The 27,118-nt window shown below is 60.5% G+C and overlaps 1 protein-coding gene across 1 annotated transcript in view; it reads left to right on the plus strand.

The window, feature by feature from the left end:
- Positions 1 to 27,118, plus strand: part of UNC5A (unc-5 netrin receptor A) — a 50,409-nt gene that overhangs the window by 12,604 nt on the left and 10,687 nt on the right. Inside the window, exon 2 of the mRNA XM_037164044.2 lies at positions 25,505 to 25,726. Within this exon, the coding sequence (XP_037019939.2) occupies positions 25,505 to 25,726 (222 nt within the window). The remainder of the gene's footprint in view (positions 1 to 25,504; positions 25,727 to 27,118) is intronic.

The following is a 27,118-nucleotide window of genomic DNA, read 5'->3' on the forward strand; positions in this document are numbered from 1 at the left end:
CAGCGCCTCAGGAGTTGGAAGGCAGCGAAAAGGGCCGAGTGGCGGTGTGGCCACAGGTGAGCCAGATGTGGGCGTGGTGGGTAGCAAGTCGGGCTGCTGGGACTGGGTGGTCAGGCCGTCCCCAGGTGGCCACACCTGAGCTAAGACCCAAGTGCCTGGAAGGAGCCGGCAGTGGGTGCCGCTGGGGAGGTGGGAAGGAGCTCGGTTCCTGGAGGGTCTGCAGGGGAGCGTGGCGCTGGGGGAAGACAGCAGCATGCCTAACCCCTGTGTTCACTTAGACTCTGCTGGAAAGGCCCAGAGTGGCTGAGGCAGGTCTGCTCAGGCCGGTGGGGTGAGGGAGGTGGCTCAGGGGTGGGGGAGCTGCAGGAGAGAGCCCAGGTCTGGGGACACTGGACTCAGCCCTGGACCAGGGGTCAGGAGGCCCAGCCCCGAGGTCTGCTCTGTGTTCAGAGTGTGAGCCCTGGACCAGACACACTCTCTGCCTTATTTGTGAAATGGGGAGAATGAGCCAGAGTGACCGGGTCTGGACTATTGTGGAGCTGATACTGAGGCGGGGAGGGTGGGCACCAGGGGGCAGGAGCAGGGCAGGGAGTCTGTGGAAGGACGCAGGGCAGGCCCCTTCCACTCCGTCTGCAGTCCCAGTGCCAGCCACCAGCCAGTGCAATGAGCTGAGGTCCGATGGAGGGGAGGCTCACCCTCTGCTCGAGCACTTTGATATCTGTTTGATGTATAAATATATGTATGTTTAAGGCAAAATTTGTACAACATAAAAGTAACCATCTTAAAGCTCCCAGGGTAGTAGCATCTGGTACATTCAACCACCACTTCGATCTGTTCCAAAACACTTCCATCACCCCCAAAGGGGACCCCGTTAGCTGTCACTTTCTGTTCGCCCCACGCCCCAGCCCCCGGGGACACAGGCCTGCTTCCCGTTGCTGTGGGTTCGCTCACTCTGGGTATGTCACGGAAATGGAACCCTCCACTGGGTGGCCTTTTGTGGCCGCGTCTCTCACTTGGCGCAGTGCATCCGCGGCGCATGCGCGGAGCAGCATCTCAGCACCGCCCTCCTTTCCAGGCTGAATAACGGCCCACAGCGTGGACAGACCACCTCTGGCTTATCCGCTGTCATCCACTTGGGTCGTTTCCACCTTTTGGCGATCGTGAATGATGCTGCTTTGGACACTGGTGTGCGAGGACTTGTTTAGACATCTGTTTCCGGTTCTCCCGGGCTCCTGGCTGGGAGTGGCATTGCTGGGTCTCGCAGAACCGCCACACCGTCTTCCTTGGGAACCGCACCCTTCCGCGCTCCTACCAGGTTCCAGCTTCTCCAGAGGCTTGTTGCTGATATGTTACATTCTTTAAGGAGTCTTTTTAAATTGACTTTTGAAAGAGAGAGAGAGAGACACACATTGATTCCTTGTTCCACTCATTGATGCCCTTATCGGTTGCTTCTTGCATGTGCCCTGACTGGCGACCGAACCTGCAATCTTGGCGCAGGGCACGACGCTCTGGCCAACCAAGCTGCCTGGGCAGGACTTGATGTGTTAAATCCTTGTGGAAATTATTTTTTTCTCCTGTCTTGGTGCTCATGCTTGCATCTGAATGGAGCGTGGCACCAGGCCACGCAGCCCCACTTGGTGCGGGTCTCCTGGCCCAGTGTCGGCATCCAAGGGCAGGTTTGGGGGGACATGAGCCCCGTCTGACTCTCCCTGGCTCTCCAACCTCCAGCAGCGGGCCAGGCTGACTGTCGGGGTGGGGCTGTGCCACACCCACCCTCGGGACCCCTGCTTCCTCCCCCTCTTCCTCTGAACGCCCGACCTGGAGCTGCCGGGCTGCCCCCTGCTCCACTTGGTGCGTGAGTCTCACCACCAGGACAAATGCGGCCACAAACAGTGAGGCGGGCTGGGCGCTAATTTGTCAGACGTGGTGTGTGGCTGTGATTCCGAATACATTAACATTTTCACGTGAAATCATTTCAATTTTTAGTGATTAAGAAGTATTTGTTTTAAAGCATCAGGGTGATTTACTGCAGGCCTCGGCAACAGTGGGGGCAGGGGAGCCCCAAGTGTGATGTCATTCGCTGGCACCAGTGCCAGCCAAGTGCACCCCCGTCACCAGCCTGTGCCCTCTGCGGGCTTCCCAGGCGTGGGGCTGGAGGAGGCAAGAGTGGGTGAGTCACAGGACCTGGGGTCAGGGGAGAGCGTGGGGCCCGAGGGTCCCTGGAAGGCGTGGGGCTCAGACACCTCCGCCCCTGCCTTCTCCCCTCTTCATCATGTCACGCGAGCCTCACTGAAAGTCACCTCCTCAGAGAGGCGCCCCCTCAAGCGGCAGGCTGACACTGTCTGTGTTAGCTTCTCCGCGCCGCTGACATTGGCAGTGATCTTCTTTATTGACTAACATCTTTGTTTCTATTTCCCCCACCCCACCCCCTTTAGAGCGTAAGCTTCTTGAGGAACTGGCCTACTCACAGTTGGGTCCCCTGGGCCTAGAACAATGCCTGGCACTAGAAGCTCGGAATTTGTTGGCTGGACAGATGGATGGGTGGATGGTGGATGGATGGATGGGTGGACAGATGGGTGGGTAGGTGGGAGGGAGGGAGGGAGGGAGGATGATTGTTCAGGGGACACAGCAGACCCTCGCCATACCATGTGTCCTATCATCCTTGAGTCAAGCTTCCTCTGCACCAAGGTGCCCCGCCTGTCCCAGGCCATGGGGTGTACCCTCTGGTGTGCCAGGCTTCCAGGCAGCTGGGAAGTCCAAGCTCATTAGCACTGGGGCCGGCACTCACAAGCCCACACTCCACCCTCTCCCTACTCACCCCTGCTCTTTAAAGCCTGTCTGTGCCTCTCTCTCTGGGAACCTGGGAGCCACTGAGGCTTCCCTAGGACTTTGGACTGACCAGCTCCCGCAGGTCCCAGCCACTGCCAGCCTTCTTGGCCAGGACCACTCTCCTCCCCTCCCGGGGGCTCCCAAGCAGGGCAGCCCTCTCCAGAGCACCTTGCAGAACAGCTAAGCACCAGGCAGGAAGGACAAGCCTGCAGGAGCCCATGTGCATGCATCTCCACCTGGCACAGGGGTGCCGGGACGTGCTCAGGGCTTAGCTGAGCGAGCCTCGGGCCCCTGCAGGCCTCTCTCTGCTGGGGCCAGACAAGAGGCTCCTCCTCACCTTTTTGTGGCCCCAAATTCTGTGGCCCTGCACCCCACCCTGGAACAGACCCCTCCCACCACCTACCCCAGTGAAAGGAAAGTAACTGGAAGCTTTCATCGTTCAACAGAAGCAACATCGGAAAACAACGACCGTTTCCATTACCTGCTGTCGCAGATGAGACAGCCGGGCTGTGAAGTGCAATGACCCTTTCGTGTGGGCAGGCTGCACCTGGCCCAGGGTGCGGCCACAGCACCGCAGGGGCCCCTGCAGTGCGCTGGGCTGGGAGTCCCTGGGCTGCTCCCTGTCCGTGGGGGGCTGTTGGCCTGGAGCAAATCACTCTGCCTCTCCCGCTGCACCTCCCTTTCTTCATCTGTAATGCAGCGTGGCACTGGCCTGTCCCGTGGGACAAGAGCGTCCAGTCAGCTGGAGTCACCAGGTGGGGCCCAGGGCAGGGGGTGGGGTAAGAAGGAAGGCCTGTTGGCTCCTGGCCTTGCTGTTGACACGGTGACGGGGGCTGGAAGTTGAGGCTGAGAAGACAAGTTGAGTCCACACTACGAAGGGCCCTCAATGCCACGGCCAAAGAGCTTCACGCCGCTCTAGAGAGGGTGGGACGCTGCAGAAGATGGCAGATCCGGCAGGCCCCGCGCTCAGGTCCAGATTTCAGAGGGAGCTTGGTTGCACGCCCATCAGTGGGCAAGAGAGCCAAGTCAGGACCAGAATGAGCTGGACAAGGGCTGGCGGGGCTGGGACATCCAGCTCTGCTGAAGGTGGGCAGGCAGGGCTCGGGGTCACCCCTCAGGCAGAGGCGGAGCGAGAGGACAGTCATGGTCTTCATGGGGCTGGCCTCCTCCTGGACACGTCCTCTCTTCCCTGTCTGGTGCCAAGGACGGGACTGGCCACGTGTTGGCCACTCTGGCCTGCAGGACGCAGGCGAGTAGCTAAGAGCCGGGGCCCAGCAGGAACCTCTGGGGCTGAGGCCAAGTCAGAATTGGGGGGGAACTTGGCTCAAGAGGGTCTTTACCTTTGGTCCCTGCCCATCACTGGGGTTCAGCCCCTCTGAGTGACCTCAGGAGCCTGGTTTTGTCCCCTGGACAGGCTTGGGCACAGCAGGCTGCGAAGAGGCAGGCAACGAGCCAAGGGGTGAAAAAGAAACAAAACCATTGCACGCTGCCAGGAGTGCAGGAGGGAGGCAGGGAGGGGCTGAGACGGCCCTGTCTTGTCTGCCTGTGAGAGGCGGCTCACGCTCCCCTGCCCTGCCCAGGTGCATGCCCCACCTGCCTCCCTATCTCCCCGGGTCTGGCCATCACTTCAGCGCTCTGATGTATTCCCCAGGGGCCCGGCAGGGGCCATTTATTTAAAGATCTTCTGCGGGTCTTATTCTCTGAGAATCCTGGGAGGAAGAAAAATGCCAGGGGAGGACCAAAAAGAGCAAAAATCACCTGCTTCCAGAGCTCCCGAGCGGCAGGACCGTGCAGAAGGGAGCAGGGCCCTGCTTGCTTGGAGATGGATCTGTGCAGAGGTGTCAGTGCCCCCCGCCCTGTGTCTCGCCCTCGGCCCGTCTGAGCACCACCCCTCCCACCCCGCCCTGCCCCACCCAGGGTGCTGGGAGATGGTGTTCCTCCCCCATCGCTCCCAGTTCTGTGTGGGGCCACAGTGCGCTGCGAGGGTTCCTGTGGGGACCGGCCTCATGTGCACCGTGCCCTGTAGCTGGGCCAGAGGGTTGGGCAGGCTAGGCCCACCCTGTGCCAGGAGGGTGGGGAAGAGACAGGTGCTGGTGTGCCTGCCCCGAGCAGCATGAAGTGCAAGCGGCTGACCTGAGTGCTCTGGGCCCTGGCAGGTGCTCCTGTGTCTCTCTAGACTGGAAATCATTGCCTGTTTGGGATTTCAGAGGAAACTGCTTCTCAGGGAAGCATTTGGACCTCCAGGCCCCCACCTTGCACCATGGGCAGCCCCTGTGTTCTGTAGGCAGCGTGGCCAGGGAAAGAGGTGGTCTCAGGGTGGCCTGGTGGGGTGACCAGTCTTCTCACGCATCCCGTGAGCCTAGGAATGGGGCCTCGGGCCTGGGGCTGGTGTGTGCACTAGGAGGGGGACTTTGCATTTTTGCGATGGAGGAAGTGTGCACCCATGGGTGAAGGTGACCTCCCTGCAGGCTTGGAAAGCAGGAATGCCCACCCCTCTAGGCTGGCCTCTGGGGGCACAGGACCACCTGCCACGCCTGCCTCTCTTCTCTTCCTGCCTGGCTGGGCATAAGCACAGGGTGTGACTGTCACATGAATGTTCCCAGGTGGGCGCCCTGCGCACTGCTGAGGGGGGCTCCCTTCCGGGACTCTCTAACCACCCAGTCCAGGTTCCAAGGGAATCCTCTCCCAACAGCTCCAGGTGCTCTGGAGCCTCCAATCCTTTTCTTTCACGTGCTGGCAGTCCTCTGCCCGAATGTGTCCCCGTCCCTCCTGCTGAATGTGAAGTCACGGGGCTGCTCAAAGGGCAGCGTGACCGCCCACTCTGCATGCAGGCACCTGAACGAGGGGGGCGTGGGCACCGGGATACCCAGTGCCGGAGCTTGGGTGCCCAGGCACCTGCATCGGTACCTGTGGGCACTTTGATAAAGTGTGTGTGTGTGTCCTCCTGTTTTTATCTACAGTGTTCTGGGTGTGGGTCCCATGCGTTGTAAAAGTGGATTCACCGGGAACTCAGAGCACCTGTTCCATCATTGAGAGGAGCTGATGAAGCGAGGAAACAAAAGGTCTGAATGAATAAACATCGTCAGGATGGAGAAGTGTGAGATGTGAGCTCAGCCAAGAATTGGAGCTGGTCTTTTTTTATTTTAACATTTAAATAAAAGATCTGGAAGAGGATGTGTACAGTGAAATCACCGAGTTTGCAGTGAAATCTAAACTCTGCTAGGCAGGGGGTGGAGCAGCAGAATGCCACGCCTGTGAGGGACTGGCTTTAGGAGAACCTCGTCCTGGAAGGCAGCAGACTGGGCCGAGGATGGCCAGCGAGTTTTAGTTTGGGGGAAAGATGGGGAAGGTGTCTGGGGGGGAGAGCATTTGGAGCTTCCTTTCTAAAGAGGGACCCAGGTGGGCCACAGAAGCTGGCAGGCAGCTGGGAAGGGGGTTGGACACCAGCCGTCGATGTCCCCTTCTCCCGACACGTGAGTGCGGGGTGCCAGCATCCAGCCATCCGGTGTGCTTGTGGTCGTGCCTCTTTAGGGGAGCACCAGGCTGAGACTGGGGGAGCCTGGGTTTTAATACAGGCTGATGTGAGGTGGGTGATTCATTTCCCTCCCTTGTCCCTCAGTTTGTGTTCCTGTGAAATGGAGACAGGGGTCCCCGGGGCCCGCTTTCCCACGTGTGAGAGAGACAGAGCCAGTGTGTGGTGCCACTGAGTGGCTGTTGTCAGGAAGAGTTGTGATGAGCAGGGCGCTGTCATGTAATGTCACTAGCCCATCTGGGACAACTTCAGTGTATGGAGAGAGGCCAAGGAGGAATGTGGCTGAAACCTGTAAAACCAGAAAGGGCACAGAGCAGGGGACACGGGGTAGTGAAGGACCACAAGATGCCGCCCCGCTCCTGGCCCCGCCCAGAGAGGCAAGTTTAAACACGGTAACAGGAAATCCCCCGGCGCTCAGCAGGGAATAAACTTGGACAATAATTTCCCCAGGGGTGATACAAGTCGGAACTATAAATTGCTTTCAGAGAGGTTTAGATGAGTTCATGGATAGCAGTTCCTGGGAAAAATGAGACCATCGGGAGGCCTCGCCCTGTGGGGACGATGCTATGGGGAAGGTCCCCAGCAGAGCCACAAGCCCAGCTTGTCTCTGTCCCTTGAGGGTGTCTGCCCTCTCACCCCTGCCTTTACTTCCTCCCCAGTCCCTCGCCCCATTGCCACTCCGGCACCTGTTAAACTCCATTCTGCAGAGCTCCCTAGTCCCCCTCCCAGGTGCCCTCCCTCACAGTGCCAACCTGTAACCCAGCTTGCCTGTCACCTCAGAGCAGCCACCCCTCTCTCTGCACACTGTCTTCCAGCTCAGGCACCTTGCCTGGCAGTGCCTGCGGGCCGGTGAGGCCTGGAGCTTGCCAGGCCCTCCAGTTAATGCTGTTGGCATGTAGCCTGTCTCTCCGGCTGCCTGCCCAGAGCTTGTCTCTGACTGGCTGCCTCGCCAGGGACCCCTGCGGAGGCTGGCTGAATCGAGGCTGATGTTCAGGCCCCTCAGAGACCCACAACCTTGGAGAGGGTGGACACCTGAGGCTAGCCAGGGTCACCACCAGGTAACAGGACCGCTCAGGTCTGTGCCAGGTTATCTATCTTGTGCAGAAGGTCCTGGGGGACTGGAATTAACAGGGGAGGCCAGGTTATGGAACCTGCTTCCCCGCCGAGGTGTCTTGAGCACGGGCTGCGCTGCCTGCCGAAAGCTCTGTTTCAGCACCGCGGAGAGCGGCCTGGTCCACGGCGGGCGCTCTTTCAGAACAGCGGACAGCTCCGCTCGGTGCCGCCGCCGCCGGTTTCTGGGGCTGCGCCACGGCCACCTCCAGAGAATTCATTTTTCCACTTGCCGGGCTTTATTGAGCACCTGCCTGCTCTGAGCCAGTCCCTGTTTTAGACGCTGAGAGCCTCCATTCTCCGGGTCGTGGACTCCCACCCCACAGGCCCCCACTGACATCCCTAGAGCTCATTGCAGGCGAGGCAGCCTGGCAGGCCCGTGCAGGGCGAACGGATTATGCTTTTCTGCGTATCTGCTTCTCTGCCTAGCTTCTGAGAAGGAGCAGGAGAGGCAGGAAGCAGGGTTGGTGAGGCCAGTTCCGATGGTATTTTAGGATGCTAGTGTGATCCAGCCATGGGCCTGCTGAAGAGGCTTGCAGGCTCCCGAGTGCCCACAGAAATAAACAGCGGTGCCCAGCGCGCAAGCCCTTGGGTAGAATGTTCCAGCTCTAGTTTCTTACCTCTCTTCTCCAGATGAACTGGACCTTTAGTCAAGAATATTTTGCTTGTAATATGACAGGAAACTCAGACAGACTTCAACAGCCAGTGGACATTACTGACTGTTGCTTGTCACTGGGAAGCCCACAGGTGTGGCTGACGTCAGGCGAGGCCACGTGCACCAGCTGCAGCGCCGTTGCTCTGGACTGCTCTCACCGGGCCTCCGCTCTGCCTTCTCCTGTGTTGGCCTTGTCCTTGGCTTCTTTGTGGAGGCCCCTGACAATTCCAAACCCGCCCTGTCTTGCAGGCGAAATGACTACAGCAGCCCAGCCTGCACACCCTCACCCCTCACCCTTCAGGGGACCAAATGCCTTCATGGACTGGTTCCCATGGCTGTCCCGAACCAATCACGCAGTCAGGGTGAGAAATATAATTGGTTTAAGCCAATCAGGGCCCACTCCTGGAGCTGGGTGGGGAGGGGAGGTCATGTCCATCCAATCAAACAACTAAATATGGAAAAATGGGGGGGTCCCAATGATACGCAGCTGCTGTTTGTTGGGATGGGAGAACTGGAGGCTGCGGAGGAGGCAGCAGGTGTCCAGGCACTGAATCTGCCTCTGCTATTCTTTACCTGCCGGTCCCCCATCATCCCACCTTCCGATGACCCTGTGTCACCTTCCAAGCTCTTCTCAGATGCCACTGGCTTGCCGACACCACTCTGTCACTCCCGCCCTCCGGGGAGTCCTGTCTGCCTGCTCTGATCCCTGCCTGCACTTGGCTCACTTTCTCCCTCCCGTCCGTTCACCAGTCCCTGTCGGCAGGCGGTGAGGCGAGGAGGGACATGCCCCCTGGGGGCCCCTGCACCGGAGCTGGGTGACGGGTGGGTGCTGTCGCGTTGGCTCAGTGGGGCAGGATAACCACCTCGCTGAGCTGCAGGCAGGCTCGGGACTGTCCCCTGCAGTCGCCCCCGGTGAGAGCGCAGACCTGCCCAGTCTGTGGGTGGAGTCTCGGCCCCTGAAGCTGCCCTAGCAGGGTGACAGGGTGACAGAGGATGTGCATGGAGGAGGTGGCCCAGCCTCAGTGAGCACTGAGGCACCTGGGGGCAGGTCTGCGGGGGTCCCAGAACAGACACTAAGATGCAGGGTCCCTGCTTCTCCTCAGCGTGGTGACCTTCTTCAGGCCCCTCCGGCAGTGGCCAGGGGTGGGGGAGTTGAAGGGAGAGGAAGGACTTGTAAGAACCTGCTCTTCTCAGGGAGGGGAGACTGGAGCTGAGTGTCAGAGGGAGGAGGGAAGGAACTCAGAGGCGCTGGGAGGGGCGGATGTGAGCGTGTTTGCTGATGGGCGGGGCCTGGGGCTGGGAAGGGGCCAGAACCATTTCCTTCGTTCCCCATCAAGCTTTGCAGCTTCCCACCACACCGTGGGTCACATCAGCACCTTCCCTCCACGGCTCTTGTTCTAGCGACGGGGGAGGCTCTGCTCCGGGCGACCGCATCTCCTGATCTTCTCTGTTTGACAGGGGTCCTGCACCCCGTCCAAGGGCCCTGGTGTGCCGCAGAGCTCAGGGTGGCTGAGGGCTCCTGTGAGCAACTAGTGGGGGTTCTCTGTCCCTCCTGAGCCCTGTGAGCGCTGCCTGGAGGGAGCTGGTGAACAGGACAGGAGGGAGGCTCCTCGCTGGCCTGGCCCAGGCCTCCCTGCTGACCACCTTCTCAATCACTTGCCGAGGGTGTTTGGTGTGTCCAGGCCAACTCCCTTCTACAGTGGACCGGACAGGACCGGATGGCAGGGGACCTGCCCCGGTGACCCCACTCTGATGACCTTACAGAGGTGGAGGGGGGGTGGGGCTGGGAAAGCGCCCTGCTTGCCCTGCTTGCCCTGCTGTCCCTGGGCGGCCGTGGTGGGGAGGGCTGCCTCCCTCTAACCCCCGCACTCTGGGTGTCTGGGCCTTGGTTTCCTCACTGGGAAACTCCGTCCTCCAGACAGAGGGTGTCTCCGTGGGTTCACACTGCCGTAACAAGCGCCACGGGCCTGGTGGCTTAGAAGTGGGCATTCACTGTATTTCTCACAGCTGTGGAGGCCGGGAAGTCCAAGATCAAGGTGCCAGCAGATTGGGTGCCTACTGAGAGCTGCTTCCCGGCTCGCAGACAGCTGTCCTGTCCCTGTGTCCTCAGTGGTGGGGGGCGAGGGAGCTCCCAGGACCTCTGGGACCTGTTACAGGGGCACAAGTCCCATCCCAGAGGACCGATCCCTCAGGACCTAGTCACTTCCCAAAGGCCCCGCCTCCGAACACTGTCACCTTGGGGGTTAGGATTTCCACCTGGGAATTCGGGGGTAGGGGGACACAGACAGTCGGTGTACAGCAGAGATAGCAGGGGCATTGATGCACACAGTGTGACCTGGTGGTGTGTAGAAAGCCAGGGCAGACAAGGTCAGGAACCCTCCTTGTCTCTTCTGCTAAACCCGTGAGGTCCTGGGGCCGGGACAGCGTGGCGATGCTCTCAGAGCTGAAGCGTCAGGGAGCACCGACAGTCCACTCAGCCTGTCTCCTCCAAGCCCTGGGGCTGCTCCGTGAGGCAGGTGGCCGTGGCCGCCGTTTGCGGACAGGGGTGCTCCAGGGTCCGAGGCGCCTGTGCAGGACTGCTACTGACTCCAGCCTTCAGCTCCAGGTCGGGGCCTCCGAGTCTCGCCCCGGGCAGAGCGGCAGCGGAGCCAGAGCCTTCGAACACAGAGCCTGGAGCCGGGCTGCCGGCTTTGCCAGGTCCAGTCGTGTGACCTTGGGTGGGTGACTCCTTTCTCTGAGCCCCCGTTTGTCACCTGTAAGGTGGGGTGAGGATAGTCCTTGACTCATGAAGTTGAGAGAACTGGGATGTTATGTACAAACACATTCGGTGCAGGAAACAAAGACAGAATCTCTAATCAAGTGAAGTATGTGCTTACCATAAGCCCTCGCCATCCCTTCCCTACGAGAAGTGAAGATGTGTGCCCCCCAGGCCGCTGCATGAGGGTTCACGGCAGCCTGTGGCTCCCAGCGCCGATGCACAGCACCAATGCACAGCACCGGCGGCGGGCAGACCAGCCGTGGCGTGGTGGGACCCTCTCAGCAGTCACGGGGGCCTGGTCCCGACCCGGACGACGTCAATGGCCTTCAGACACAGGGTGCAAAGTGAAAGAAGCCAGACACAAAAGACTGCACACTGTGATTTCATTTCCGGGACATTCTAGGCAAGGCAAAGCGGTGGCCGCAGAAGGGCCCGAGGTGGGCGCAGTTGGGAGAGGGGCCTCCCAGCTTGGGGGCCGGAGGGGCCGTGTCTAGGGGGACGGAACGGTTCTCTGCCTTGACTGTGGTGGTGATAATAACATTGGTGGGAACTCACCAAACTATAGATTTGAAGGCGGTGAGTTTTATTTTATTTGGCAAAAAAAAAAAAAAAGCAATCCTGATTTTTGAAAGGCAGAGCCGCCCTGGCCGTACGGCTCAGTTGGTTGGGGCATCATTCCATGCACTGAAAAGTGGCTGGTTCAATTCCCAGTCAGGGCACATGCCAGGCTGCAGATTTGGTTCCCGGTGAGGAAACCTGCAGGAGGCAACCGATAGATGTTTCTCTTTCATCTCTCAAATCAGTGGGAACGTGTCCCCGGGTGAGGATTGAAAAACAGGCAAAGTCGGACAGAGTAAACAGGACGTGTCAGCTGTGACTAACACTCTTGTCACTGGCACTGCCGTGAGAAGGGCCTCTGGGTTGGTCACTCACCCCTGGCCCTGCCCCGGAACCCGCCCTCCACGCACTTTGCCCGCGGGAGGTCTTCTGGCTCCTGGACCCCAGCTGCGGGCAGACAGGAGGGGCACCCTCGGTGGGGGGGGGCGGCGCTCGGCTGGTTCCCGAATCTGGCTTCCCTCCTGCTGATCCTGCGAGGCTCTCAGCAGCATGTTAGCAAGAAAGACGCCAGGAGAAATAAAGTTTGTTACGAATTATTCTACTTAGGGCTAATTATAGGCACAGAGGACAGGATTATTTACAAGCAGGAGGCAGCAGGGAGGCGGAGGGGCCCAGAGGCGTGGGAACCAGATGGAGGGCTGTAGGGAGTTGAGCTGGGTTTGGAGGAGTGAAGCTTTTCTAAAATAAAAGCTGTAGCTAACCTCAGGTCCAGGCTAATGCAAGTGTCTCGACAGACGGAAAGCTGGATCCTAGATGGCAAGTGGAGAGGACAGTGGCCTGTGACACCTGTGGGGAGCAGAGAAACAAGGATAGAAGAGGCAGGTCCAGCGGGCGTCTAGCTGGGCAGCACAGGGCAGTTTGCACAGGGCTGGCCACTTGGGGTGGCCGCCTAGCAGAGCTGAGGGGAAGCATCCTGCGGGGATGGGCCCAAACGTCCTGCAAGTGGGTTTGGGGAGCCTTCGGCCTCCAGGTTCTCACAGAAGCCTGCCATCCCCCAGGAGCCAGCAGGCCAGAGGGCAGTGGGCAGGGGGAGGCTCTGCAGAGAGAGCCCTGAGGGCAAGGGTCCCTGGCAAATGGGAGAAAGGGTTTCATCAAGGAGCTGGAGGGCAAAGCGGGACCGGAAGAGCGGAGCTGGGACCGGGTGAGGGCAGAACTGGAGCCCGGCGGGCGGGAGAGAGACAGGACCTGGTCTGGAGAGAGGCAGGGTCAGGTGCGGTTTTCCTCTCCTTGATGGAGGAGAGTTGAGCACCCCTGGGGACCCTTGGACCATCCAGGCATCTCTGGGACGCCTCAGATCAGGCCCCCGCCGCCCCTGCCAGGCGCTCTCGCTGCCACCTGGGCCTCTCGGAGAGCCCCGAGCCTACTGCCCTGGCTCCCAGCCAGCGTCTGTCTCCCACGCGTGGGAGGGTCCGGAGAGGGGAAGCCCAGGGCCTGTCGCGGAGGGTGGGAGGTCAGACAGGCCTGGTCCTGGTGACAGGCACAGAAGGAGCTGAGGCTGCTGGGTGGCGAACTGGCCCAGGAGGAGGTCGCGCTGACCTTGCAGTGAGCTGGCCTGTGGCCTGAGCGTGCATCTCGGCGGGGGGTGGACGCAGCCGCTCTGCAAATGCTCTGCCTGCCCGGGGCTTCCCCAGGGGCACCCCTCTCCCACCCCGCCCCCACCCAGTTGCCCTCCCCACTGGACCCTGCTCCACATGGGCTGCTCTGACGGCAGCACCCCGCTCTGGTCTGGGGCAGATGGAGGTCCGCCTTGTTCACGTGCTGCCGAATTTGGGCTCCGGCTGAATGCCCACACACAGCAGCTGGGAGGTCCACGGCCCCCCCCCCAGCGCCCCCTCTAGGGCAGGGCTTCCGGAGAGGGTCAGGGCTGGCCTCAGGGACTGGCCGTCTTTGCCGCTGGTTCTGGCAGGACAGCTGGTGTGTGGGGGCCACACACTGACCCATGAGCCCTCTGCCAGGGCCACCCTGGAGTGGGGACCCGCACCAGGAAACAGGGGCCGAGGGGGTGCCCTCAGCAATCTCAGACTCCCTTGATTCATCAAGACCTGCAAGTTTCTCATTGATATACTTCAAGTTCCTTTTAAGGGGAGCAAGCGTAGAGATAATGGATAATGAACCCTCAGTTAATGCCCTGGGTTTACTGTGTGCAATTTACATCCGCTGATAGCGTCGCTCACTCCCAATTACCCATTTAGCTGCGGCGATAGCAGCAGTTCAGTCGGACCGATACCAACTTTTACGTATTCCAGCCCCATAGCAATGAATACCCGCACGGAGACTCCCTGCACCCACTGTATTTTTATTAAGATTTAAATATTCATGCAATTATTAGTGATTTATTAAGAACTAATGACCCCTTCAAGAGGCTCTAAATGTCCGCCCGGAGACCCTGGCCCTCCCCTCCCTCTTTGTCCCCATCTCTCCTTACTGCCCCCCCAAATCAGATGGGCTGCTCTTCCACGGCCCAGTGACAGCACAGCATCGCCTGCGTTTCCATGGCAATGGACAGCAGGTGAGGCAGAGGCCAAGGGTGAAGGTCAGGTCTAGGGAGGGTCTGGGCTTCGTGAGAATGCTCCTGCTCCCTCCCCACCAGACTGGGGGGAAATGGGGACAAGGAGGCCCCCCCAGTCCCAACCAAGCAGCAGCCCCCACAGGGCAGCCTCCTCCAAGCTGGTCTCCAGGATTGTCCCCTCCCTCCCTCATGATGACATTACTGTTACTCCAGCACCCTCCCCTCACCCACCCCTTCCACCATCATGACTTTTTAAAATTCTTTTACCCCCTTCCCCACATCCCCTCATGCCTTTCTGAGGCTGCCCTTCCCTTTAGGGGCCCTTGGGGGGTGGGGGACACTAGCTTCTCTCTCCTCTGCTGCCCTCTCCCTCCTTTTGTTCACTTTGAAAACTCCCACCCCAATGGCATCAAGGACAAGAGGGTGTGCAGGGATCTGGGGCTCTGGGATTCAAGGCCCAGAGAGGGCAGTGGCTTGTGTTGGGCTGCACAGCAAGGCCAAGGCTGCCTCTCTTTCCTCCAGCCCCCTCTTCTCTACCACAAGACCTCAGAGCCCATTATGGGGACAGGAAAGATAATGAACAAGCCAGGAAAACATGAAATTAATATCAGGAGAAAAAATATGGCTGCCATTAAGTGAAATAAACAAGCTAGTAATTATTTGGACAGTGGGTAATTAAAGTGGGGCGAGGGCTCATTACTATTTCGTAGAGGTGTTTTGGGTGCAACCAAACACCCTCTTCCCAGCTGGAAGGCCAAAGCCAGGCTGAGCTCCTGCCTGCCCAGATGTGGAGGTTCATTTTGGGGGCGTCCCTGTGGAGTGCCACCCCTACCATGCACACCTGCCTGCCAGCGTCCCTGGCTCCGGCAGCGTCTCCCTGGTCAGGGTCTCAGGCCCCGTGTGCAGCCAGGCCTCGGTCTGTCTCTCTTCCCTGATCCCACCACTTTGTCAAACCCCTGTTTGGCACCCCAGGTCCCAGCCGAGAGTACAGCGTGTGCTGACGACTCAATGCTGACCCCCGGGGGGTGATGGCCAGAGGGCCCCTCCACCCTCTGCCAGCTGCCCGGGGGCTTCCTGCAGCAGGTTGTGGTGAGGCAAGTCCCAGGGAGAGGAATGGATAGCTGGTGCTGGGAAGGATGGAAGAGTGGGGGCGCGGGGAGACCAGACCTTCGTCCTGCTGTGTATGACCCCAACCCTTGGACTTGTAAAGTCAGAGGAGACCGTGGACATGGTCCAGTCTGGCTTTGGCCTGCCAACTTATTTGGCCCACACAGTGTTTAAATGTTTAAATTAGTTGTCAACATTTTAAACAAGAAGTTTCACATAAAAATGCATTTCCAGCTTCTCCTGAAAGGAAAAAATCTGGCACCTCTTGGCCGGCCTGCCTCGGGTGGCAGCAGTCGGCCAGGCTGAGCTGACCCTGGGACGGCTGTTTTCCTCTCCACTTTTCTTGGCCCCTCCCAGCCCCTAAAGACACCTGAATTTGCCTGAGGCCCAGAGAGGACAATGACTTGCCCACGGCCACCCAGCCAGGTAGAGGCAAAGTGGACAGGGACTGGAGACCCAGTCTCCTGATCCCCTCAGTGAGTGCATGCCATGGGCCAGTTGCTGACAGGGACAGAAGGGACACAGTGCCCACCCCTGGAGCTTGCAAAGAATGAGGGGGACACTTCAATTCACCCACAGTCACTACCCCCCAGCCTACTAGTCCCTGAGTTGGAGACTGCTGAGAAGAGGGGGCTCAGGGCCACTGCGTGTACCTGACGGTGCCCAGCCCGATAGAGGAGGCAGCCCACACCCGTCCTGCCCCGTCCCACCCCACCCTGCCCCACAGAACCAGCCCAGGCCAGTCAACGGAGGTCTCTCAGCCACAGAGACAGGGGAGCAAGCTGTGCATCCATGTGCAGAAGGACTGGGAGGGAATATGGGGGAGGTGACACCTTGCATTATGAATTAACAGGCGGGGGGCATTGGTAGTGAGTGGGGTTCCCTGCGGGGGCCCAGTGAGCAAGGAGGGGACATGAGGGGCTGTGCCCAGGGTGAGGCTGCTGTGTGGGGTGTGGGGAGCCAACCTTCACCCTGCAGTCAGTGAATCCCTTGCAGGGGTTTGAAGTATGGGATCAGATTTTCTTTTCTAGAAGTAGCTCTGTGGCACCATAGCTGACAATGGCACCGAAGCCAGCAGGTGGTCACAGGAAGACACACTGGTGGGGGGCACTGAGTGAGTTGCGTAGCCATGAAGTGAGAGAGGACGGAGTGGGTAGGAGAGGCTTGGGGGTACTCAGAGACTGCAGCAAGGAGGCAGGTGAGATGCTCCCTGAGGCGGCTTGGGGCGTAGCCCTGCTGACAGAACCAACCCTGGGCGCAAGTGAAGGCAGGTGTGAGGTCCTTGGGGACACCCAGAGACAGGGAAGTGTAGGCATGGAGCTCAGCAGAGCAGAGCCGAGGGCCCTAGGTGGGGAGCCGTGTGCAGGAGGCTGGCATGGTGGGGGTGGGGCCATGGAAGCAAGGTCCCTGGGAGAGGGAAGGGCGCAGCCAGGCAGCCTCGGAGGGAGGCTGGGGTGTGTGCCAGCAGAGGCTGGACCCGTGACTGGCTTTCCCTGCAGGCCCCTGTAAGAGGAGGGGCCAGGCGGCTCATTGCTGAGAATGGGTCCCAGGGTGACCAGGGACCAGTGGCTTCAAGGTCACCATCCTGGAAAGGGCAGCAGCTGTCCCAGCCAGACTCAGCCTGGAGGACAGCGGGCAGTGGTGGTGCACATGGCGCGTGCATGGGGGTGTGGTGTGTGTACTCAGCCCTGGGGAGGTGATTCTGGCATGCCGTGTGCCCAGGGCTTGCTGGGTGGGGCCGTCGCCACTGGACACCCCACGGGGCAGGGACTGGAGCCCACGTCAGTCACTGTTGTGTGGCCTGGGCCTTGCACAGCCCTTGGCCCATCGTGTCCATCACACATGGGCTGATCACCTGTGTCCTGCCTCATCAAGAGCAGGGGGGCCCTGTAGCCAGCCTGCTTGGATGGGAATCCATCTCTCCCTGCTGACTCTGCCCCTCTGTGCCTCGGTTTTATTGCCTGCAAGTTGGAGATTTAAAATAGTTCTTCGGCTCCTAGAATAGTTGTGAGAGTTAAGTAAGAAAATCCGTGTGGATTCCGTTGTGATGGTGCGACTGCGTGTGCACGTGGGTGTGCACGTGCTGGCTAGGGGTGTGGGCAGGATCTCCCAGCGGTAGGTCCCGGTGTGCCCTCCCTCCTGTCTTGGCTTCGTCGGGCCGCCGCTGCCCCGGCCTGTGCTGGGCAGGGCAGCTGCTCCTGAGCCACCGCCTGCCCCCCTGGACCCTGCTCTAGCCAGGCTCCCATTAAACCACTGAGATATGAAATGCCGCCATATCTGGGACAGGGTCTTTAATTAAATTAATTGCCAGCAACATTGTAAAAATGCTGATGGGTCATAAACGGCAAGTTGGCGGCACCATTCATCATCTCCTCGGACTGGCTGGGGCTGGGGGCAGGGGTGGCGTGCTGGGCTGAAGCAGCCAGGAGGTCTGCACCCACGAGGACCTCTGCGGGAGGGCCAGCCTCAGAGGAGGGGATAGCAGGTGGGGTGGGGAGCGCCTTGTCTTCAGGGTGTGTGTATGCGACTGTCGCACTGTCCTTACTTAGCTTCTATTTTGACCTGGTGAAGGACACGAGTGGAAATGGGGGGGGTGCCTGGGGGTCTGGTGGGGTGGGGGAGATCCTCTGGCTTCCTGGCCAGTCAGAATCACCTTCGATCCACGGGCAATCTGAGGATCTGGCCTGGCCTGGCCACTGATCGCTGTGTGACCTTGAGCAAGTCCTTCCCATCTCTGAGCCGTTTACTCATCAGAAAGACAGGAGGGCCACCCTCCTGCAGGGAGCTGTGCCCAGGGTCCTTTTATGTCTTTCAGCTCAGGCTGCCACAGACCCTGGCGGGGCTCAGAGCCTACGTGCCCACCTCCTCGGGCACGCAGTGGTGAGAGGGCAGGGCCAGGCCCCTGGCTACCGCTGCCAGGTGAAAGGTGGAGGCGGCCAGTCGCGCACACACAGGCACGCATGCGCACACACACCGGACCGCAACGCAGCAGCAGCACACTGCACCAGTAGGAGATTCCAAAGCAGGAGAACGCCTTCCTTCCCCAGTTCTCGCTGGGCTCTGCGACCACATAATTACCCTGGATTCCATTCTACTTAATTGCAGCTTATTAAATCCTAACCAGCCAATTATCAGCCACAATTACAGCTTAATTCGGGGACACAATAGCTATTTTATCGTTTGTTAATCAAATGCTTATTTAGGTCTCAGTTTTATTAACTATTTCTCTGGTCTGAAGTAAGGCCCCCCGGGCCTGCAGGGGCCCCAGGAAGCGTCCCTGGGCCGGTCCCCCATCACAGTGCTCACCCCCAGGCATCCCATCTGGGCAGTTTCCAGGTCCCTTTCCCTGGGGCGGGGGCTCTGAGCGAGGCAGAGGTGTGGCAGGGGCCTGGGCTCCGGCTCGCAAGGGGGAGGCCCTGTGGGTTCATCCGAGCTCCCAGCGCGTTTACCAAAGCGCCTGCCGGGGCCGGGTCCTGGCACTGCATCAGTGAGCATGGTAAATATGGCCCCGTTGTGGTGACCCATTTCGGGGGACGGGACACAGACAGGAAGGAGATGAGGTCAGATGGTGGTGAGTGCTCTGAGGAAAATGGACTGAAGAGGTGGGGCACAGCAGTCAGGGCGGGCCTCTGGGAGGAGGCAGCACAGGAGCCAAGACCTGGGGTTAGAGGGAGCACCCACGGGAGAGCAGGGGGCAGCAGGAAGAGCACGTGTAAAGGCCCAGTGCTGGGCTTGGCTGAGAAGGTTTGAGAAACATGGAGTGAGCGGGTGTGGTGTGGTGGGCGGGCCAGACGCTGGTCCGGGAAACACTCAGGCCCTGCCCGCCCTGTGCCCTCCTTGCCCTGGATGGCAGGGAGCGCCCCCGCTGCCCTCTGTGGTTGTGTGACCCCAGGCAAGTCCTGAGCCTCAGGGTCATTGGGCACAGCTGCCTGCTCCGTGGCAGCTGGTGGCGGGCAGTGGTGCCCAGCCCACACCCAACCCATGTGAGTCTCCTGAGCTGGTGAAGTGATACCTTCTCCACGCCCCCCAGCCCCGCCTCCTTTGTCCTTTGCGGTTTGGCTTGCAAGTGTCCCCCTCCTGATGCCTGTCGGTCCCTGTGACAGGGCAGGGCCCTGGAGCCCACTGGCAAAGAGGGTGACTTTCCTCCAATGTTAGGAAGGTGGTGGCTGCTGCTGACACTTTCACACACACATTACCATGGAAACCAGAGCGCCACGCACCAGCGTGTGTGAGCATGGGTCAGGAGAGCAGCCCCCCCCTCACAGGCACACCCGGTCACCTTCACCCCTGCACACTCCTCGGCAGCAGAGTCTGCAGTCACCCCTCCCTTGTTAACTGAACACCCCCCACCCCGGGCAAAAGAGCCTGCACTCGGACCTGCCCCTGCCTGCCTTCCAGGAAGTCTTTGCTGTTGGGACTGACAGCCAGAGAGAGAGATGACTAAGGGACAGACCCAAGGGCTAGGAAGAGTGGGTGTCTCGAGACCCCAGGCAGGGCGCCCCGTCCTGGTGCAGGGTCTGCCCCACACGAGGAAACGAGGGTTGAGAAACAGGTGTTGCACTCAGGTGTGGGAGTGGCTGGCGGCCAGTGCGGGGGTTTTTTAGGTGCTGGCTGTGGCGGAATTCTGGGACGTGCACCCCAGCTTGCTCTGGTCCCAGTGGATCCTGTCTTCACCTCCCGGCAGTTCCTGGTGCATCCGGGTATTCTGTGACCTGTAGTCTTGGGGCCTCCCCCTCCCACTCCCCCACTCCCCACAGTTGTCTGTCTGTCTGACAGCAAGTGCAGACTCCACTTCTGCTCCACAGAGCCCCTGAAGGAAGCTCCTCCGTCACAGACTGTCCTGAGTTTAAAAAATAACTCAGGAAACCAGCTCAGGCCACTGGGGTGCAGGGGACAAGACCCCCCCACCCCCACACTTCTGCCTACATCCCCGATCCCCACCACCACCGGGAGCACCATCTGCCTCCCCCGGGTCCTGCACAAGTTTCTGATTGATTGATTGATTGATTGATTGGAATCTGATTGTGTGTCCTCTATCTCTGACCCTCCTTTCTGGGCTCTGGTCCCCACTAAGGGAATGCTGTCCAACATTCATTCAACAAACTTGCTGGGGCCCTGGCCAGGATACACAAAGGGTGGGGGATGTCACCCCTCAGCCCCTGCCCTCCGGTGCTGACAGAGTCCTAAACAGTGTGACAAATAGGAGTGAGGCAAGTTTGCCCAGGGGCTGTGAGAGCTCAGGGGGCTGTGGCCAGCCAGTTCTGTCTGGGGTCAGGAAAGCTTCTGGGGAGAGTATTAGAGCAGGACTTGAAGGGCAGAAGTGGCCCAGGCCAGGAGCAAGCGAGCAGGTGCATCCATGCAGTACAAGGTCTCTCTCCCCAGAGAGGGGTCCAGGCTTGGTGGGAGCCCAGGCCCCAAGGCCGCGGCCCCTCTCTTCCCTGGTGGCTCTTCACGTCAGACCCAGCCGGCCCTGCCCCTCCCCTTCTGCCAGACCTCCCTGGGGCCTCAGCACCAGCCCCCCAGAGGAAGGTTCTCTCTTCTAGCAGCCCAGCCCAAATCCCAGAACCCCACCTGCTGGGCAGAGCGACCTGCTCCGGGAACCAGTCAGTGTCCAGTGCTCACCTCTGGGGCCAGAGACTGAGTCAGCCCGCCTGCACGGAATGACTGTGTGGCCTGGATGGCGTGGGGGTGGGCACTCCTGGGTGCTGTTAGCTGAAGGGGGTAGAGCTGGGACACAGCCCTTGAAGAAATGCAGACAGTGAGGGCACCTGGCATGTCCTCCAGGCGAGGCCAGGTGGCAGGTCAGGCCCTGGGGCAGCAGGGCCTCCAACCCCAGGGAAGGGCGTGGGAAGGGCAAGGGGCGGGGGCTGTGGGCCCCGGGAACTCTGCTCCGTCTGCCTCGGCCTGTGGAGCACAACACCCCCACCCAAGCGCACCTACCAAATGCATGTCAGCAGTCAAGGCTGGCTAGGAGCCCAGGCCCCCAGTTCAGTGCTGCAGGAGGGGGGTTCAGTGCTGCGGGGTGGGGGGGTGTTGGCGGTAGGACTGGAGTAGGACGGAGGCTGCTAGGCCCCAGCCCCCTCCTCCAAATGCACAACATTCTCAGGGAAGTAGAATAAGTGGGGGCTTGCCACCCCACCCCTTTGCTTGTCCCTGAGGTGGGGGGTTGTGAGGATGAAAGGCACCCCCTGCCCCCAGCCTGCCTACCCCTCTTGCTCCCAGAGACTGAGTCCCGCACAGTAAACCCGAGCTGGCTAATAGCTTGATTTAATCACACCTCATATTTTCGTGGTGCCTTTAAAAATAAAACATTTGAAAGCACTTTCACACCCACCCTGGGCCTCGGAGTCGCAGGGGAGGTCTTATCATCCCAACTGCAGGCAAGAAGAGGGGACTCTGCCGCGGAGCAGTAGCATGTGGGTAGGCGGGCAGCCTGCGGTGCAGACCCCTCTCCTGGCGCGCCAGCAGCTCTGCTGTGGGCTGCTCTGCACCCCCTCAGGGCTCCCTGCGGAGTAAAGGGGCCACTAATGGGCAGATCTGAAATTCAGGGGAGCAGAAAGGGTGGTCATTCAGTCACTCAGCAAGTCCTCCATCAGTATCCAGGTCAGACCTGGGGTCCTGTCCCGAGCAGTGGCAATAGGCAGACAAACCCACCCTTGTTCTGGATGCGGTGTGCACCCCAGAGGGAAGTTCGGAGCACAGGCAGGCATTCGGGCAGGAAACAAAGAGTACAGATCCAGGGAGGCCTCCTGGAGGAGGCGACGCATTTGCTGATACTGAAAGCTGGGTGGATGTTCCCAGATGAACCACATGAGGTAGGCCCACCATGGTCCACCCCGCTGGTCTCTCATGCCCCCGCGGGCCCAGCCTCCCTTCACACATGGCACACACTCAGGCGTGGTCTTCCCAGGGCCAGTGGTGGGTCACGGCTGGGATCGTGCCTGCCACCCTGAATGGAGCGGCCAGAGCAGAGGCACCAATGCTTCCTGAGACAGGTGGGGGCCAGCAGACCAGCCCCAGGGCTCACTGAGCTGGGTTCCCACAGCAGGGGCTGAGCCATCTGCCAAGTCCTGGTGACCAAGAGCCCATCGGGATGGCTAAGTAAGCAAGGGAGATCTCCTCCTGAATTCCAGGGCACAGCTGGGCCATGTCCTGTGACGGCGGGAAAGCTGGGGGTGGGGGGGAGGCCTCTGGACAACTTGGGGTGGGGTTCGGGAGGTGGCAGGGCCACACAGCCAGTGGGCTCTGCGCCCTCCTGCCCCCTCCTGCCCCCTGTAGCCCTGGAGTGTCTGCCTGGGACAGCATTTCTCCCATGTTGTCACCTCAGAAGCCCCAAAAGAAGCGGGGACAGGCACCCCAGTCACTAGCATGGGACTAGGCAGCCTTGGATTGGTCAGCAGGGACCAGGGGTGGACAGGCTGGCAGTGGGGACGGAGGCCGCAGCCCCTCACTGGCCCCTCCTGTGGCAGGAACTGCAGCACAGTGAGGGCCGGCCCCAAACACAGAGAGGGCCGAGCAGCCCGTGTGCTGTCCTGGGGGGTGACGTGGGGGATCCCTCTTCCCAGAGGCAGTGGCCATGGAGTTGGGCCCTGAGGAGAAGGTGGGAGAGCGCTGGCAGACCTGGAGGGAAGGGGTTTCAGACAGGGTGCAGACTGCGGGCAGAGACAGTGCCCTGGGGGGGGGGGGGGGGGCAGTAGGCATCTGCATGGGAAGGCTGGAGAGTTGACTGGGCCGGAGCAGGGGGTTGGTTCAGTGATACCAGCCAAAGGTGCTTGACACCATCCCGAAATGCCTGTGGGAGCCAGGAAGACAACAGAAATTGAAGCAAGCCCAGAGAGGGGCAATAGGGAGGGGTGGGGGCTGCGGTGAACTATCCAACCTGCCCTGTTGAAAGGATCATCAGTCATTTGGCAGTGAGCATGCACTGCCTTGTATTATCGTTGATAGGCAAGTATAGTATTCCTGTTAAAAAGTACTCCCTCTGGCAGCCCGAAGTGTGGAGGGGACAGGCCTCATTGGGACACTGAGGTGTCGGCCAGGCTATCGGTGCCGACTGCCCGACAGAACTGAGAGTGGGCTCAGGGCCCAGAGGGAAGGAAGGTGGTTCTGGCCACCCAGGCAGCTTCTGTAGCCCCAGGATGTCACCAGGGGGCTGGGATGGGCCCTCACCTGTGGCCTTGGAGTGTCCTTGCTGGAGGGCATTGCAGTCGCCCAGAAGGTCTCCCTCGAGTCCTACCCCATAAATGCAGCCTCGGGGTGAGGAGGGGAGGCCACACCAGTGTGGCCTGATGCAGACCCTGGAGAAGTGAGCTATGTCACTTATTGGTCACAGTACATTTATTTTTCATTAGCAGTTAAATGCAGACACAAGGGATGGTGCTGGGTTCAGTGCGCAGCCACCGGGAGTGGTGCTTGGCGCTTTGATGGCCAGAGGGACTGGAGGGCCACGTGCCCCACCCCATCCGTGGCCCCAGCCAGGACCCCTGCCCATCCAGCCCCAGCCAGCAGGCGGGTGCAGGCCATGCTGAATCTCCATGAGGGGTGGCCCCAAGCCTGCGGCCCTGCCCCCAAGCCCCTGCAAGCCTCCTTCAGGGGTCCGCCTCAGCCCGGAGTCTGCTGGGCTGCTGTGGCTTCCCCGAGAAATGTCTAGAGAGGCCACTTCCAGGTCCCTACTGCAGGTCCACACTCGGAAGCTTGTCCCTTTTCTAGACCTTGTCGCCTGAGCCTGCTGCCTGGGTCAGGGCTCGAGAGCAGCTGCTGAGTGACGGTGAAGAGCAAATGGAATAATGAGAGGGCAGGAGGCTGCCCCTCCCAGACACTTTCTGAGTCCAGGGCCGGAGGTGGGGTGTCTGGGGGTCTCAGAGTCCCCATTAGTAAGATACCTAAAGGGCTTCTCCCCTCCGCCTGCATCCCCACCACCCCGTCTTGCGGGTAAGGCCCCATTAGCTCTGTGAATACCTCCTCCTCGTCAGCCCGAACCCCTGCAGAGACGCTGTGAGCATTCCGAGCCGCAGCCCTTTGCCATCCTCATTCAGGAGCCCTGGGTGTTGGCAGCAGCCTGCGCTCCCCAAACCCGCGCTGATCCCTGGTTCTGCCTCGGCCTCACAGCCGCCCTCGGAACCCGGTGCTCTCTCCCCATTCCTCGGCGAGTGCAGTGGCTGTGGGGCTGGGGGGCTTTCCTGAAGTCACACCAGGCTTGTCAGCCTCGTAGCAGGCCTTCCCAGCCCACCTGCCTGGCCCTGGACACCTGCATGACCCTGCACAGGTCCCCTCCCAAAAACTACACACTTGGGGCAGAGGGGGTCAATTCCCACCTTTAAAAGGCGGGAGGGGAGGGCCGTGTGGATGCTTCCAAGGGTGGGCACAAGCCCGCTGGGAGTTGGGGAGGCCTGTGGGAAGGGTGTGGCGCCTCCAGATCCCTCCCAGGGAAGACAGCATCTCGGCCCAGGTCACCACTGGCAGGGGACAGAAGTGGCCTCTCAAGCCTTCTTCCCCTCTTGGCGTAGAGGCCACTGTGGACAGAGTGGGTGCTTGTGGGGACATCCCTGCAGCTCTGAGGGAGGCAGGGCTGTCAGTGACCTGTCTGGTGGGCAGCTGGGTGGAGGGACTGAGGGTGCCCCCCTTATCTCACCTCCCCCGCCCCAGCCCTGCCTTCAGGGGCCCTGCTGGTCCAGCAGCTTGTGAGACTTGGGGCTTTACCTCCACCAAAGCCTCAGAGCCAATTACCTGTGTAATTAGCAACAAATGACTTGTGGGATGCTTGTGGTTTTCAGTTAAAATTAGAAGGAAACCCACATTCAGGTCTCCTTGAAGGGTGGGATGTGGCCCAGGTCCCTCAGGCTCCTAGACACTGTCCTGGCTCCCATCCCATGCCAGCCCAGGCCACCCGGCCCTCCCCGGGGTCTCTCCTATAAGCTCTGCCCCTCCCCTCCTTTATTCACATGTTATTTTCTGAGCACCTACTGTGTGAGGGACCAGGAATAGGGGTCAACCCGGAAGCCGCCTGGAGGCAGCTGGAGCAGGGAAGAGACTGCCCCCCTGCTGGGGTCCTCTTTCCCTGCCCCCCCACAACAGCTTTCTCCCAGGGGGTAGGTTGTCTCACCTGATCCCCGAACTCCTACCAGGGCCATGACAAGCCTGACTACTGCATCGCTCCGCAGTCTTCAGAAGTGAGGGGCTACTCTTCCCCCACTTTACAGAGGGGGACTCTGAGGCGGCAGCAGGACATTTAGCAGCCCAGCTTCACTCCTCCCTCGGCCCCCCAGCAACGAGCTCCCCATGGCCCAGCCCCGCCCTGAATGGCAGGGAGCCCCCAGAGGGCCCCCCAGCCCAGCAGAATCCTGGCTCACTGTGCTCCCCCCCACCCCTGGCTCCACCCTGCTGCAGGTGCCCAGCAGAGCGCCACGGTGGCCAACCCGGTGCCCGGCGTCAGCCCAGACCTGTTCCCCCACTTCCTGGTGGAACCCGAGGACGTGTACATCGTCAAGAACAAGCCGGTGCTTCTGGTGTGCAAGGCCAGGCCCGCCACGCAGATCTTCTTCAAGTGCAACGGGGAGTGGGTGCGCCAGACGGACCACGCCATTGAGCACAGCACGGACGGGAGCAGCGGTGAGGCCGGCTGCGCAGCGGGCAGGCTGCAGGAAGGGGGGCCCAGCTGGGGGCCTGCAGGGCACTGCCGCCATGGGTGTCATGGGGCCAGGATGTCGCCAGCTCTGTCTCTACCACCCAGATCCCCAGGAGAGGCAAGACTCCACCGAGGGCTTCTGTGCATCCCCCAAGGCCTGCCCTGGGAGCCCCCCACCAGCCCTCACAGCTTGGTGGGGGAGAGGAGGGAAGGCCCCAAGAATGCCTGGGGGCTCTGGGCAGAGGAGGGGTCCCCACTGCCCTGTCAGCCCAGGCAGCTGTATCCACAGAGGAAAGAGGCTCGGAGGGAGTAGGCCCCAGATGACAGAAGAGCTCACGGCTCCCACACTCTGTGATTACTTTGTTTTTGTGTCCACTCACAGTCCCCGAGCACTCGCTCCATGCCATGGACGCAGCCCCCGCAGAGAGGCGGGCAGCTTAGCAACCTGGGAGCGAGGGCTGGGGACTGCAGCTGCCTGGGGAGGTGACAGGGGAATGGAGCAGGGTGAGCAAGTGGTCAGGGAGAGATGAGGGGTGGGGTGTCCCAGGCCACCAATGCCAACAAGTCCTCCCACTGCTGTGTCGGGTTCTCCAGGGAAAGGACAGGTGAGGAGGAGGAAGCCACAGACCAGAGACCTGCCTTTCTGCAATTGTGAGGCTCTGTCCCGGAACCTCTGGAAGGCCCCAGGCCTGCCCCCCAGGGCTCCCCGCCTCCCCTCTCTTCTCTCCTGCTGTCCAGAGGTCGGGGATCCCTGGCCCAGCCCGCACACCGGGGCCCCGCCAGGCTCTGTTGGCCTTGCTCCCTTCCAGCCAGACAGCGCAAAGCGCTCATGGGGCCATCTCCCACCCGCACGACCAGGACCCTCCTGCCCTGAGCACCCCACCTCAGGTCTCCCCTGGTCAAGAGCCTCTGAGTTTTCATCGATCTTGTTGATTTCTCAACCCAAAGCCACTGAGTGCTTTGGAGCTTGGAGAGAGGCTTCCCTTACCTACCCGCAAACACGTCTCAGCCGCAGCGCCATGCGGACATGCAGACATGCAGCCCCTGACCCAGAGACGGCCTGTGGTTGTTGATCACCCGTGGCAGTGATCAGAGGTCAGTCATACCCATTCATGGGTGGGGCTGGGGGCGGCTGGGCAGCACCCCGTCCCCCCTCACTTGCCCCCATTCCCTAACCAGGAGACCAGGGGTTAGGGACCCATACCTGCTCATACTGGAAAAGCCTGAAATCTGCAAAGTCAAGTACCAGAGTCCAGCCTGGGGGTGTCATTTACTGTGTCCCACAAACTGATTGGTCATTAGATGCAGGTTGGCAAGGAGAGCCTGAGCCCCCACCCCACCAATCACGTAGCCCCCAGAGCACTCAGAAGCCCCTT

Source organism: Artibeus jamaicensis, unplaced genomic scaffold (genome assembly GCF_021234435.1).
Source record: "Artibeus jamaicensis isolate MK-2021 breed Jamaican fruit bat unplaced genomic scaffold, CSHL_Jam_final contig_1085, whole genome shotgun sequence".
Classification (NCBI taxonomy): domain Eukaryota; kingdom Metazoa; phylum Chordata; class Mammalia; order Chiroptera; family Phyllostomidae; genus Artibeus; species Artibeus jamaicensis.